This window comes from Aptenodytes forsteri, unplaced genomic scaffold, assembly GCF_000699145.1.
Source record: "Aptenodytes forsteri isolate BGI_AS27 unplaced genomic scaffold, ASM69914v1 Scaffold2, whole genome shotgun sequence".
NCBI lineage: Eukaryota > Metazoa > Chordata > Aves > Sphenisciformes > Spheniscidae > Aptenodytes > Aptenodytes forsteri.
The window spans coordinates 13,477,697-13,491,369 of NW_008795695.1; the positions used below are offsets into that span (position 1 = coordinate 13,477,697).

The 13,673-nt window shown below is 37.1% G+C and overlaps 2 protein-coding genes across 2 annotated transcripts in view; both read left to right on the forward strand.

The window, feature by feature from the left end:
* The window catches only part of TRAPPC10 (trafficking protein particle complex 10), a 44,485-nt gene extending 32,508 nt beyond the window's left edge, over window positions 1-11,977 (forward strand). Inside the window, exons 15-23 of the mRNA XM_009283105.2 lie at window positions 2,442-2,583; window positions 3,711-3,869; window positions 5,012-5,241; window positions 6,487-6,587; window positions 7,040-7,166; window positions 8,006-8,176; window positions 9,498-9,675; window positions 10,079-10,273; window positions 11,094-11,977. Of these exons, the coding sequence (XP_009281380.1) occupies window positions 2,442-2,583; window positions 3,711-3,869; window positions 5,012-5,241; window positions 6,487-6,587; window positions 7,040-7,166; window positions 8,006-8,176; window positions 9,498-9,675; window positions 10,079-10,273; window positions 11,094-11,332 (1,542 nt within the window). The 3' untranslated portion in view covers window positions 11,333-11,977. The remainder of the gene's footprint in view (window positions 1-2,441; window positions 2,584-3,710; window positions 3,870-5,011; window positions 5,242-6,486; window positions 6,588-7,039; window positions 7,167-8,005; window positions 8,177-9,497; window positions 9,676-10,078; window positions 10,274-11,093) is intronic.
* A 740-nt stretch (window positions 11,978-12,717) lies between these two features.
* The window catches only part of PWP2 (PWP2 periodic tryptophan protein homolog (yeast)), a 21,312-nt gene continuing 20,356 nt past the window's right edge, over window positions 12,718-13,673 (forward strand). Inside the window, exons 1-2 of the mRNA XM_009283106.1 lie at window positions 12,718-12,786; window positions 13,464-13,615. Coding sequence (XP_009281381.1) covers window positions 12,718-12,786; window positions 13,464-13,615 — 221 coding nt within the window. The remainder of the gene's footprint in view (window positions 12,787-13,463; window positions 13,616-13,673) is intronic.

Genomic DNA, 13,673 nt, shown 5'->3' on the forward strand with positions numbered 1-13,673 from the left:
CACAAAATTTTTTTTTTTTTTTTTTTTTTCTCCTTTTTTTAATTGTTAATTTCTATCTTGTCATAGAACTTTTGTTTAGAGGAAGCTTTCTGTAGGCTTACATATTCTGCCTTTCCATTCCTCCAGTGCTGGGGCAAAGCCCTAGAGAGATGTGCTTGGTACATGTGCACACGCCCATTGTGGAACCTGTGTGGAGAGCAGGTACCTCAAGATGGAAGTTGAGTTCGAGTCCCTGATGATACAATGTGAAATGGCAGTAATGTCACTTGAACTACCTACTGACCTAACTTTTTAGGTTTCTCATTCTCTCAAAGGATTGGGACAAGTTAATGGGATCTGGAGATGTCAGAGGTCTTTGTGGCTGCAAATGTAGTTTTCTGTAAAATAAATTAACAGTTAATTTCTATCTTGTCATAGAACTTTGTTTAGAGTGAAGCTTTCTGTAGGCTTACATATTCTGCCTTTCCATTCCTCCAGTGCTGGGGCAGAAAGCCCTAGAGAGATGTGCTTGGTACATGTGCACACGCCCATTGTGGAACCTGTGTGGATAGCAGGTACCTCAAGATGGAAGTTGAGTTCGAGTCCCTGATGATACAATGTGAAATGGCAGTAATGTCACTTGAACTACCTACTGACCTAACTTTTTAGGTTTCTCATTCTCTCAAAGGATTGGGACAAGTTAATGGGATCTGGAGATGTCAGAGGTCTTTGTGGCTGCAAATGTAGTTTTCTGAAAAATAAATTAACATGTATGTAGCACTGGATTTCAGGTGAAGGAGCCTTACGAGAAGAAAGCTGTTAGAGACTGTTCTGAGCAGGCATTTTGGCTTAGTGGGATCAGGAAGCAATCTGAAACCATGGAAGAAGAGATATGGATAAAAAGCTAGATATAGCTCTGCTTTAAATTTGCCTTGTTCTGCATGCTTCTGGTGGCTACTGGAGGAGGGACAGCCTTACGCCTAACTTTCCTATTTTCCCGGCCTTCCTTTCTTGAAAGAACTTTGCATGGGAAGACTGCTCAGTGTGAATCCTACTTATCTTTATACAGTTGTTCAAAGCATGACTTATCTGCCCTTAAAGGGAAAATCTGAATATGTTATAATTTTGACATTACTAGATAACATGATGAAAGCTTCTCTAGATTTGAGTTGCAGTATTTACAAAATATTTACTAAAAATCCATTATCCTTGTAGTAGTATACTGTGTCACTTCTACTGGATTACATAGCTGGCTAGAGGATAGAAACTGCTGACAACTTGTTTTCTAAATTTTCTTACAGTAATGCTTACTTGCACTACTTTTGCAGAAAGAGGAATGACTGTGCTTCCAAGATGCAGAGGGAGTTTGATTCTTTCTGTAGATCTTAGGCTGGTGATTAGCATTGTTTATGCTGATAGCAACCTTCCAGTGTATTTTTTTCAAGCTTTAAAAGAGATCAGAAAGCATTATCTGAATTCTTCAGACCGATATTCCCATCCCATGTTGAGGTTTCAAGTATGTATATATTATGAAAGACTTCACTTGTGCTTTTCTGTTTATAAAGTATTCAAGGGATAAACTTTAGTGATTTTAATGTCAAAATGCATAATACCGAATTTGAGTCAGGATTTGCTTTGTATATAACTGTGTAAGTGAGGTTTGAATGTTAAGTTGTTACAGCTTTTCTCCATAACTTCTAATCTTATTCTTTAGATTTAATTATATCCAGCATCAATGTTTATATATTACACATGGTAAAATGGCACATGGAAAAAGAAAACATTTCCCATTCCCTAGCAGTAGTAGCTAAGAGCAAATAGAATCAAAAATAAATATACTAGCAGATGTTACAGATTTGCTTTTTATAATGTTGTTGAAAAACATCCAGAATCCCATTCTTCAGGATAAGGGAAGAGTTTGAAATTAAATATGTATGTATTACTTTTTTGTAAGCATTCACACAGGGTGTGGGGTGGGGAGTGTGTGAAATCGATAGCTTGAGCTGAAAGCTGTGCCTTATATAAATGTTGTAGGATTTTATGAATGTTAGCCAAATAAGCACTTCACTGCTCGCTAAATATCATTTCAGTACTTAATAAATATAATTATATTTTTTTGTATGTGGCACTTGGGGGGGGAACCCAACAAACAAGACAAAAAGCACCCCAAAATAACAATTTGACGGCATAGCTACTATATTAGTCATTCTGATTATTGGTACTTGTCACTTACGATGTTTTTTCTTGAATCAGCCAGCACTCTAGAGCATCTATCTTAATGGGGCAAAAGGTGCCTCTTTGTGAAAATCTTGTCACTTACTCAGAGAACAAGTCTGTTGTTTTAATTTACAAATGCAAAGTATCTGATAAAAACGAGCTCAAAACATGCTGTTCTTTAGTAGAGGGTTTGTTCTAGAAGTATTTCCTAAATTGAAAAATCCGTTCAAATGTTTTCTTCAAAGGCCAAAGAACCTGGGACATACACGCTCAGGCAACTGTGCACTTCAGTGGGGAAAGTACAGTTTGTCCTTCTTCATTTTTACCCAATTGTGCAGTATGATGTATATTCTCAGGAGCCCCAGCTAAAAGTGGAACCGACGACTGGTAGGTACAGTTGCTATGCTGAAGTTGTTTTGATGATTGTACTCTCGTGGGACTAGAGAAAGCGTTTTCTGGCTTGAATATTACTCAGATTTTTTTTGCCTTACTCTTAATTTTGAGTCTAAAATAAATTCTCACTTTTCAAATTATCCATCAAGTATGCTCTGTCAACGATGGCTAGTTTTCAACAACTAATTCCAGTGCTTGACTCTGAAACACGTAGTGTCACTTCTGAACATGAGTTTGAACATGTAGTGTCACTTAAATATCAGGTATGATTTGAGCTGCCACACTGGTTAGGAGAAGTGAATATTTAAATTTGTAATTGACTGAGCTCCCTGTTGGTTAGTTCTGTGACGCTGCAGTCTCTTTGGTATTTACAAGAAATGCGTAAGAACTGGGATTCTCTACTAGAGGTGATAATATAAACTTATTAAAATTTAATACTGAATACATCCATTGTTTCATGGACAGCTGAGCATTACTTGTTGTAGAGTTTATTAAAGTTTATAAATGGAAGTTAGTGATTTTGTTTTCAGGCTACTAACTGAGGCAGTTGAGGAGTTAATACGCATTTTGTGCTATCGTTCCGGTGACAGGGGTCGCAATGTGTGGCGAAGGAAGGACAGGCATATTGGGCATTAATCAAATCAGCTACCCCTGTGAAATTGGTGGTTGTGATTCAGATATTTGAGAGTCTGTGTGCGTACTGGCATTCTTGTTATCTTGATTATGTAAATACAGCATGTGGGTATGACTGGCATTGTAGGTGCAAAAATATAAAGCTGTCTACAACCTGGAGAACTTAACAAAAAGCTTAGAAAATTATTTGGGATTATTGTATTTCACTGAATTCTGTGCTGCCAGAGGCACACAGTATGTGAGCCAGCTGGTCTAAGCCATCTAAGAAACTGGTTTTGGTCACTCAAGTTGAAACAACCGGTTTCTCCACACCGATGTATCTGAACAAGGTTTAATGTGTTGCATAACACCAAACCCCCACACTTTTAAGTTACTGTAACATTTGTGACAAATTGTCTGGGAATATTGCTAACAAGCCTTAGCAGTGCATTGTAACCATCTACTGATGAGTACTGGAATCTGTTAACAATTTCTGCTTTCTTCTTCAGATAGCCTTTTGGCTGGCATTCCCCAGAAGGTGAAATTCACAGTGACTACTGGTCACTACACCATGAAGAATGGGGATACTTTGCAGCTCAGTAACGCGGATGCCATGCCTATTCTGTACCATCCGGAAAGCAAGGCAGTGATCTATTCCAACACCAGAGGTAAGCGACGAAGTAAAAAGTCATAATCTTTAAATGGCTGAAAATTCAGTAATCCTGAAGTAAACCTGTACTTACAGTATTAAGAACACTGACACTGTCTTTTTCAATAGTCGTTATTAAGAACAATTCTAGGGACTTGCAGCTGAGTACTTCAGTGCAAGAAAGGTCTCGAACTTTCACCCTCAAAGTAGTAGTATGAACTTTCATTGATGAAATTCAGTAGGCATGGTGATACTGCTGCTGAGGTGAACATCTGTCACGATTTCCAAGTGAATCATGGTGACCTTTTATTACTATGCGGGCTCTGTTTTGACTAGACCATTTTTATTGTGAAGTAGTTCTGAGTAGGTTTTTATGTAGCGCTCTATGTAAATGGAGCATTTCCTTTGGCCGGTGTTTCATTTAAACAGATGACATCCTAGTTCCTTTTTTTCCCCGAGCATAAGTACTGTATAGTCTCCTCAGTTGCTCACACACAAGGAACTTCTACGTAAATAGGAAGAACAGTCTTAACAGACTTGATGAAATTAAGATTAAAATAGACTATAAAGAGGCACCCTGTGTGTAGTATTTTAAAGATAGATGACGAATGGTGACCAAGAATACTGATACATGTGTGTTCACTAAGTTGTAAGTTTGCTTGAAGTGAAATTATGAGACTAAGTTTGCTTGAAGTGAAATTATGAGACTAAGGAGGTGCAGGACGTTGTAAAAACTTCAATAGGTGTCATAGGATGGACTAAAGCTGCTCTTTAACTAGTTTGAAGCTTGTTAACAAACTGTCCTCTTAGTTCCTTCTTGAACATTGGAAGGGAGTACTACACGGAATGTGGTGGTTACCTTCCTGCAATTTAAGAAGGCTCGAGCGTTACTATTGGGAAGTTGTGAGCAGCATTGGTATTTAAGATGTGCAGATTATAGCTCATTTGAAGAGGATACCGTGGAGTTATATAACATGGTTTCTTGTTGCTGTTTTTGCAGACATGGAGGTCTTGCTAGGAAATGGTTACGGCACCATGTATTTTTCTATGACGCTTAGCTTTTTAGGCTAGTTTTCCTACTTACTTACAGATTAAAATGAAAATTGGGAAGGGATGAACGTGTTTTAAAACTTCTTTTTTCCCCATTCTACACAACTATAGAAAAGATCTCAGAATCATCACTAAGGATTCAGTCTTCTGAAAAGATCACAAGCATCAGTTTGCCAGTAGCTCCTGCATATCATGTGATTGAATTTGAACTAGAAGTCATGTATTTGCCATCAGCCACAGAATCTGTAGCGGAGAAAGAAAATACTACAAATAAAGAAGTTCCCAGAAAAAACAAAGAGAAGCAGAAACAGGACAACTGCATGGCTACTGTCGACCAAAAAGTAAGATGTAATTTAATGTTTTTATTATGAAATCTATTTGATCACAGGGGCATACACTTCATAAAATAGAAGTGGTGGTGATGGGGGACACACACCTGCTTGCATTGAACTAATTTTCCCTTAAAAGACGTACATGCAAAAATCATAGCAAATGTTATAAATGTAAAGAAAACATAGTGTATATTTCTGCTTATATTTATGTTTACTATATTGCCAACTGTTCCACTGGCTAGTAATCTGAGTTCTAATGTTCTAACACTCGCAGTTTATATAGGATGAAGGATACTTGTGTCTTTGTAAAAGGTGGCATGGCAAGGCAAGGCAGTTCTCCCTTCTGACTCATGGGAAGAATATTTCTTCCACTTGCAAAGAATCTGTATGCTGTGTTGAGGTACTTAACACTGTAGTGTTTCAAGCTGTCACATTATTTAGTTGGAGGTAGCTTTCCTCTTAATTTTCGTTATGAAAGGTGAATAAAATAAGTAGTATGGAAAGCAGCTTTTCAGCTGACAGCAAAATGATCTTGAAATCATCACCTTTCACAGTGTTACTCCTTGTTAAAATTGACCAAGTGTGCTGCCATGTATCCTTGTGTGTGAAGAGTCGGGTAAAAGGAATAGCTATAGACTAGCACTGATAAAATGTGATGTGACAAAAGATTTTTTTTTTCTCTGCATTTAAAAATACATTGTTAAATATATATGCTTTACAATTGGAAGAATGGCAGCATTCACTTCAGGAGGAATTCTTCAGTTAAATGTGCTGCTTCAAGTTAAAACAAATATACATTAAATGCATTTTTTAAAATATTTTGAGCTTGTATTTAATAAAGTATTATAAAGACATTTCAGTAATAGTTCTTATAGCAATTTATTTGATATTGACCTGTTACCAGATTATTGTATTAAGATGCTATTGGTATTGTTAGTGTCCTTTTATCTTTTCTTTCTTCTACGCCCCTTCCTTTATTTCTAGTCTTCAGAACTGGGTATGTCAGTTTCCACAGGAAAAGCTTCTTCGAGATTTCATATCCTGCTCACAGGAAAACAAAACCCTAATATTTTGTCAGATCAGTTTTTGACATACTGATTTTTCTTTTTTAATTTTTTTTTTTCTTCTTCCCCTTCTGGATGCATTAGATGTAGACACTTGCTGAGAAAAGTTTTGCTTAGAAATGAGAAGAAAAGCATAATCGTTATGCCAAAGACCATTACAAATAAGAACTTTGTTCCCTTTTTCCTTTAGGTAACCATCGATTGTCCTTGGTCAATTTACTCCACTATTATTGCATTAACATTCTGCATACCTTTTAATGCCAAGCATTCCTTATTGTCAGCTGGCAAACGGTAATGTACTCCTGAAGTATTTGTTGTTTGTTTCTTTCTTAAAAAATATGGAGCTCAAGTTTCATAAGTAATATTTATAGCAGCCTGTTTTTTTAAGTTGGGCTTTTGTTATCTTACACAGCTTCCCATTGGAAGCTTGTGCATTTCCTCTAGTGTTCTTTCATAACATTAAAACAAATTTGTGGTTTCAGCTATTTTGGAAACAAGACCACAAGATAAACCAGGCTAACCTATTTCTGTATAGTTACTTGTTTTCGTTTAATATGAAAGAGGATGTTTTACAGCCTTGTTTCTACAGACTCATAAGTATTGAGGAAAAGATTGAAAGAAACAAATATACCTGCCATTCTGGTTTTGCTTGAGCTGTGCACTTTGAAAACAGTTTTATGGACATGTACTCTTTCAATATAACTATTCAACTTTTGTTGACCAAACTCTGTCATGTTTTTCAGGAAATATGTGCAAGTCTGTGTACAGAATTTGTCAGGACTCTGTTTCCAGCTTTCAGACAATAGCCTAAAAAATTCTGCTGACTGTACAGATTTGCAGCTGGTACCTCTGAACCCTGAATCTCAACAGGTAAAGATTCACTTGGTGGTTTATGAGCTCATTGGGAGGACAGCCTGGTGAAAGTTCTTGTAAGTGACATTATTAGCACTTCTGCACATAGATTTTGTGGTAAGTAAGGCCGATAGCTGATGTTAGGTCAGACCTTTGTAGTCCTCTGAGAAACTTTGATTCTTAAAGATGCTTTAGAAGGCATTTACACCTGTAGATCTCAGATAAAATTCTAAAACTTGCAAAGATTATTAGATAAGTTTTCAAACTTGTCCATTTGCCTCATGCAAACCACTACATAGCTGCTTGAACAACAGCTATACAAATGTAATATCGCTAATATCACTGTTAACATTTAATTTGTTCATCTCATAGCTGCAGTATATCATTAGGTTTTGGGAAAAAAAATCAGGTGGAGACTGTTTTTCAATTAAATACAGCTGTAAACTAGTTAAGTTGCAAAACAGTCCCCTTTAAGTTTCTTTCAGCCTTGTCTGAACATGATATTAAATTGGTCATTCTTGGTGCCTAGGAAAAGTATATACAAACATTATTATTATCTTTATTAAACTTGACTTTTGAATAAAATATTTTTCACACCTACTTGAATGTGAAGTGTTCCCTTTTGAAACATTGATTCTGACAGTGAAATGTATCCCTCCTTTTAATTAGATGTGCATTGTTAAAAAAATTCATTATTAGTTACTTTGGTTGCATATTTTCCCTAATGATTTATTTAACCCTAAATGGGTAATTTGTTTTTGTAAACTATATTAATGCCAGAACAAACATATGTATGTGCATTTCCACTTCTTTCTCAGAGGAAGGAAGGAGCTAATACTATAAACATTCTCTTTCAGGTCATATACAGTAAGCAATCAATATTCTTTGTATGGGAATTGAAGTGGACAAAAGAGCTTCCTCTCTCCTTGCAGTGCCTGTTTTCAGTCAGCTTTTGTCCAGCTACCTCTGAAGAACAGTCTCTTACCCTGAAGCCGTTCACTTATGAATTCCAAGTGGAAAATTTTTTTGTAAGTACTCTTCTAAGTATAGCATATGTTAACTGAACATGGTTTCCTAATATGTGGACAGGGAAAGTCAAGAAATGTATTAGAAACCATCTGTTTACGTAATGAGATTGATACCTACTTGGAATCATTGGAAAGCTAGTTTGTTGAGTGATAGAACTGAAGCCTGATATGATATGGTGGAATCATACACTTGCCACTGGAATGGGGTGGTGGGAGGGAACATTTGCACAAGTTTCCTTGGTCTTGTTTCATTTTTTTTCTGTGTGTTTTTGCCTTCCTGGGCTTGTGCCATGGAGACTGTCCTTAGATTACTGAGCTGCTTTTTCCCTGCTGGCTTAAGACTGCGCTCTCCAAAGCAAATTGCAATTTCCAAAAAATCTTTGCTATTGAAAGCATTTGAGTTGGTTTTTGTAGTGCTTGAGATGAGCTCCTCTAATGAAATATTTAGGGTTTTGTAGGCCATTATCTTAAATGTTTCTTCTTTCCCTTTATGGGCAAACTTTTTATTCCTTTGATCAGCTAGGAAGCTTATAGTCTAGGTATAACTTCCTATTAAAGGAATTCTATCAACATTATTTAATCTCATCTCTAAGTTCAGTCTTGTGTTACCCTTTTTGATGCTTGGGTAAAAAGTAGCAATGTGAGAAGACTCTCATTTGATGAAATCTTTTTGTCTGTCTTCAGTGTTGCTATGTTTTCTACCAGCTATTACAAACTGGCATTGAGCAATATTTTAGGTATTTGTTTACCTACTGGCATGTAACTAGCATTTGTTAGCACCTGTATCAGCATCTTTCTGGAGTTTTTAAAGAGAGCTAACTGTGTTAAACCGTGGGGGTTTTTTGGTAGAAATTTAATTCTGTGGTAATTAAAAATTAGCTCTTTGATAATGTCAGCATCGTTATTCTGGGGACTATGATGGTAAGAGTGATGAAGTAGTCCTCCTGTATTACTCAGAATTTGAGTGATGTGTCTGGAAAGCGAGGAGCCAAGAAACTAGTAAAAGTTTGTTTCAATAGTATGAAGATTGGTATCCGTTTAGGAGCATTGAAAGGCTGAGTTAAAGCACAGAAGTGGAGGGAAAAGTGGTGTGCTTGCTGCTGGTATCAAAAATAGATTGAATCAAATTTGGTTTGCTTATTTTCTCAAACTGAGCAAGATAATGAAGTGAACATTACTTATAACTGAATCTTGCATTAAAAAGATTTAATGGATGTTAAATGTAAAGTTAAGTTTGTACTGTATCAATTGTCCAGTTCAGTTTAAACACAAGTAAACCACCCCTTTTTTCTTGATAACAGCACTGTTTTCTTCCTGACAGACATTGTATCATGTGAAAACTGAAATTTTTCCGCCATTGGGGGCAGAGTATTGTAAAACGGGCTCACTCTGCTCTTTAGAGGTGTCAATCACCCGACTTGTTGACCTCTCAGAGGTTGACAGAGATGAAGCATTAACAGAATCAGATGGATATTGCACAACAAAACTTATGTATGAAGGTAAGAATATTTTCCTTAAGCATATTGACAAAATTCCCCAGTTTTGTCTTGATAATGACATCTGCCAGACTTGTAATGGCATATGTTCTTGTATTGTGAGTATGGTTGCTCAGTAAAGCAGTTTTCATTTTGCTAGACTGAGAAGATTTTATTTTTTCCTCATTAATCTGTCTTCAAGTGGAATATAAATGCTGTTCAGACTGGATGGATACTTGCTTGAGGCCCAACTATGGTCCCTTTTGTGTAGACCTGTTTTCTTACCTTGCACAGCTCTTCACACATAGAAGCCGATGGGCTTTTAGACGTTGCTAAAATACTGATTTTAAAAGTGCTCTAAAACTATACTGAGGGTTCTTCATTTTTCAGAAAAGATCTTCTTAGTGTTTGCTCTTTATTCTTGCAGTTGTTGACAACAGTAGTAACTGGGCAGTCTGTGGAAAAAGTTCTGGAGTGATATCTATGCCTGTAGCAGCTCGAGCAACTCACAAAGTTCACATGGAAGTGATGCCACTGTTTGCTGGATATCTACCTTTTCCTGATGTCAGATTGTTTAAATACCTCCCTCACCATTCTGCTCACTCCATGCAACTTGATGCTGGTAAAGCTATCTTGACTACATGGCTACTTACAGAAATGATTCTGCTTCTCCTGTGTTCTTGTGTAAAGAGAAAAGCAAGGCGAGGAAGTGTATTGACGAAGTACTCTTAGGTGTCTTTGTTACTTACCTTCACTCACAGTTCTGATTTGGAACTTATAAAATGTTGCTCTAACAGGAACTTTGAATTCGGGTTGCAGCCTTAATCTGTGAAGAGGAATAATAAATGCATTGTTTTCTTATATTTCCTTTAAAGCTTAGTGTGCAAATTAGTTGTCACTGGATTTATAATCAAGTGGAAACTATTTGGTAACTCTCTAATCCTGCGGTTTAATTGTCTGTAAGCTGCACATCTACTGTGTCTTCATTAGCTTTGAAATTTTTTCCCAGTTTTTGAAAGGATTAAGTACGAAATAGAAACTGCTGAAAATTTGTGGCGTATAAGCCAGATTAGATGAAGAGTTTAAATTGTCACAGCCACCTAGAGTATTTATCTGTGCTGTTGAGTAGTCCCAGCACTGTAGTGAGAATTCACTCGTGCAAGCAACTTAGCGTTTGTCAGCGGAGCTCCAGGAACTGCCAGTGTGCACCCTCCTAGCCTGTGACAAATGTGAGGTAATGCTACTTAAATTTTCCTTAGAAACCAATATAATTCACGGTTACATCTGCTGCTGGCCAAAAATGTGCGCAGAGTGTTACCTCAGCAGAGATGATCAGTAACTGTTAACCTGTGGTAAGTTGACTGTGCGTCTGAGCTCTGAAATAATTTTTAAGTTGTTTAATCACTCCATAGAATGAAACTGTGGGTTTTTGTTTTAAACAGATAGCTGGATTGAAAATGATAACCTATCTGTGGACAAGAATGTGGATGATCAAGCTGACAGCAGCAGCATAAGGAGCAGAGGTAGCTTGCATTCTGCAGCTAGTGGGGAACACAAAGGTTTGCCAATGCCCCGTCTGCAATCCTTTTCATCTGGTCAGGTCTTCAACTGCAGCACGGCTATGCAAATACTTGTCATTCCCAGCAAGGATGACCATGTTCTGGAAGTCAATATCACGTGACAACCCGGTATGAAAACAAGGAAAACAAAAACCGTTAGAAACTGGATATGAAAGCACTTTAAAGGATTATGACCTGGTTAGTCTTTGTGGTAACATTCTAACTCTACGGAGACCTATGGCACTCAACACGTACTGGCCATGGAAGCACCAGACAATTGTATCAATTTAAATGTACAGTGAAGCTTGTGTCAGCTAGTTTATATTGCCATTTTAGTACGTTTTGTGTAAGCTATTGGGTTTTCTCCCTTCAGTCACATCCTGCATCACAACACAGGGCAACAAAAACAAAAAATCCAAATATTTGGACCACTTCTTTATTTTTGTCTGGCAGCTGAGAGGTTTGTTTTCATGCTTCCTACGTATTTTAGAATTTAGAGTTGGATGATATAATTATCCAAACCTTGGATTTTTATGTAATAATTTACAGGCTTTTCCACACACGTGCCAGAAACACAACAAAGCATACAACAGCACATTCACTGGTGTAGTAGTTGCTTTTCTGGCTTTGTTTGTTTGTTTGTTTGATCATCGTTAATTCCTGCCATTGCAATTTTCTGTTCAACTTCATCGTTTGCATACTTAGATGCATGGAAGAGCTACTGCTATAAACAATCTTAGCTGAACAAAATTCCTTAATTTTTTGAGGCTTTCTCCTTCACAGACTTTGTTTGTTGTTTGTTTGATCATCGTTAATTCCTGCCATTGCAATTTTCTGTTCAACTTCATCGTTTGCATACTTAGATGCATGGAAGAGCTACTGCTATAAACAATCTTAGCTGAACAAAATTCCTTAATTTTTTGAGGCTTTCTCCTTCACAGAATAGACACTGTGATGTCACATATTATATGATTTTTGGGGGGTGGGGGTTGGGTCATCCTCTTGCATAGTTCTTACCAAAGAAAGATATTGATAGAATTTAATAATAAATTATTTGGCTTACTGAGTTCCCAGATTAATTTCTTTTACTACCATTTCTAAGTGGCTTGGTTTGCTGCCCCAATTTTTAAATTGGGGCAAAAATTTCAGTATGATATGATACTTGAACAGTCAACCTTTCATCATAAAGGCTTAGTGTAATTATTACTGATTAGAGGCCAGACTTCCACATTCATGATGGAAGAAAGCGGTTGGTTTGATACAGGAAAGCTTGCAGATGTAGAATAATTGTGAAGCAAAGTTAAAACATGTAACTTAAAGAATTTCATTATTTATATCTGAAATGTAAATACAAAAAATGTAAAAAAAGAAAAAAAAGTGTAATTTTTGTGAATGTTGCAAATCCACCTGTGACTGGAAAAATTACAACTCCTTCTGATGTCCTGCTTCGGATATTGAAACTTGTGCATTTAATGTGAGAATGACCTTTTCTACTTGCGGATCTATAATGGTGCGTTGTCAACAGACTCCACAGAGGAAAACTGTCCCGTATCAAATATTTGTCAGTAAAGCTAAAGTGAGGAACTGCTCATTAGACAAGTTCATTGTTGTTGTTTTTTTCTAAACTCAGGTTCTGCTAAATTATAAAGGGGAAGAAAAAAACAAACCCTCTTTCCAAAAAGAATCACAATTAAGTTGAAAAAGGAATAGGCACCCTGCACTGGTCTAAACTTTTTTTTATTATTATTTTTTATTTAAAAAAACCCAGTATGTCTAAAATAAATGTATAAAGTAGACCTGCTAGCTGAAAATGTTCTTGTTACGCATCTTCTTTCTGTGAAGGAATGCCCTTTCTCTGTGGAAATCATGCCATTTTATTCTGGATAAACCCCAAAGCATCATTTAGTGCGAATGACTGCTGGGATTCTTTGACTGGAAAAGGTAACAAGTTAGTGACTTTGACACTGCAGGTATTATAATTAATTCCATTTTCATGGTTTGCTATTGAATCATTTTTCACATTGTTCTGTAATATACTGTTAGATTAAACACATTGTACTAAGATTGTTTAATGAAATTGTAAGCGTTGCAGTTCTAAATATACATGTTTTAAAAAGAAATCCAACTTCTCTGCTGCTGTGACTTCTCCTCTTTTCCTTTCGTTTAAAGGAGTGATTGTTTCATCCGTTTTAGCTACTTCAGCTACTTTAACGGAAAACTATTTTCTAAACTGAAGTAAGGGGACCTACTTAGAACAGCGGTCTGAAGCGTGTGCTCTTCGGCTATCTGACGGGGTTGCCGCTTTCTGGGAAAGAGCTGCCCGGCCTCCGCAGGGGAGCAGCCTCGGGGCTGCCGCTTCTCGGCTTTCGAGTGGCCCCGCTGCCACCATCGAAGCGCGCCGACAGGCACAGCCCGCCGCCTGGGCTTCGGCACTCGTTCACGCTCCCGCCTTGGCCCCCCTGG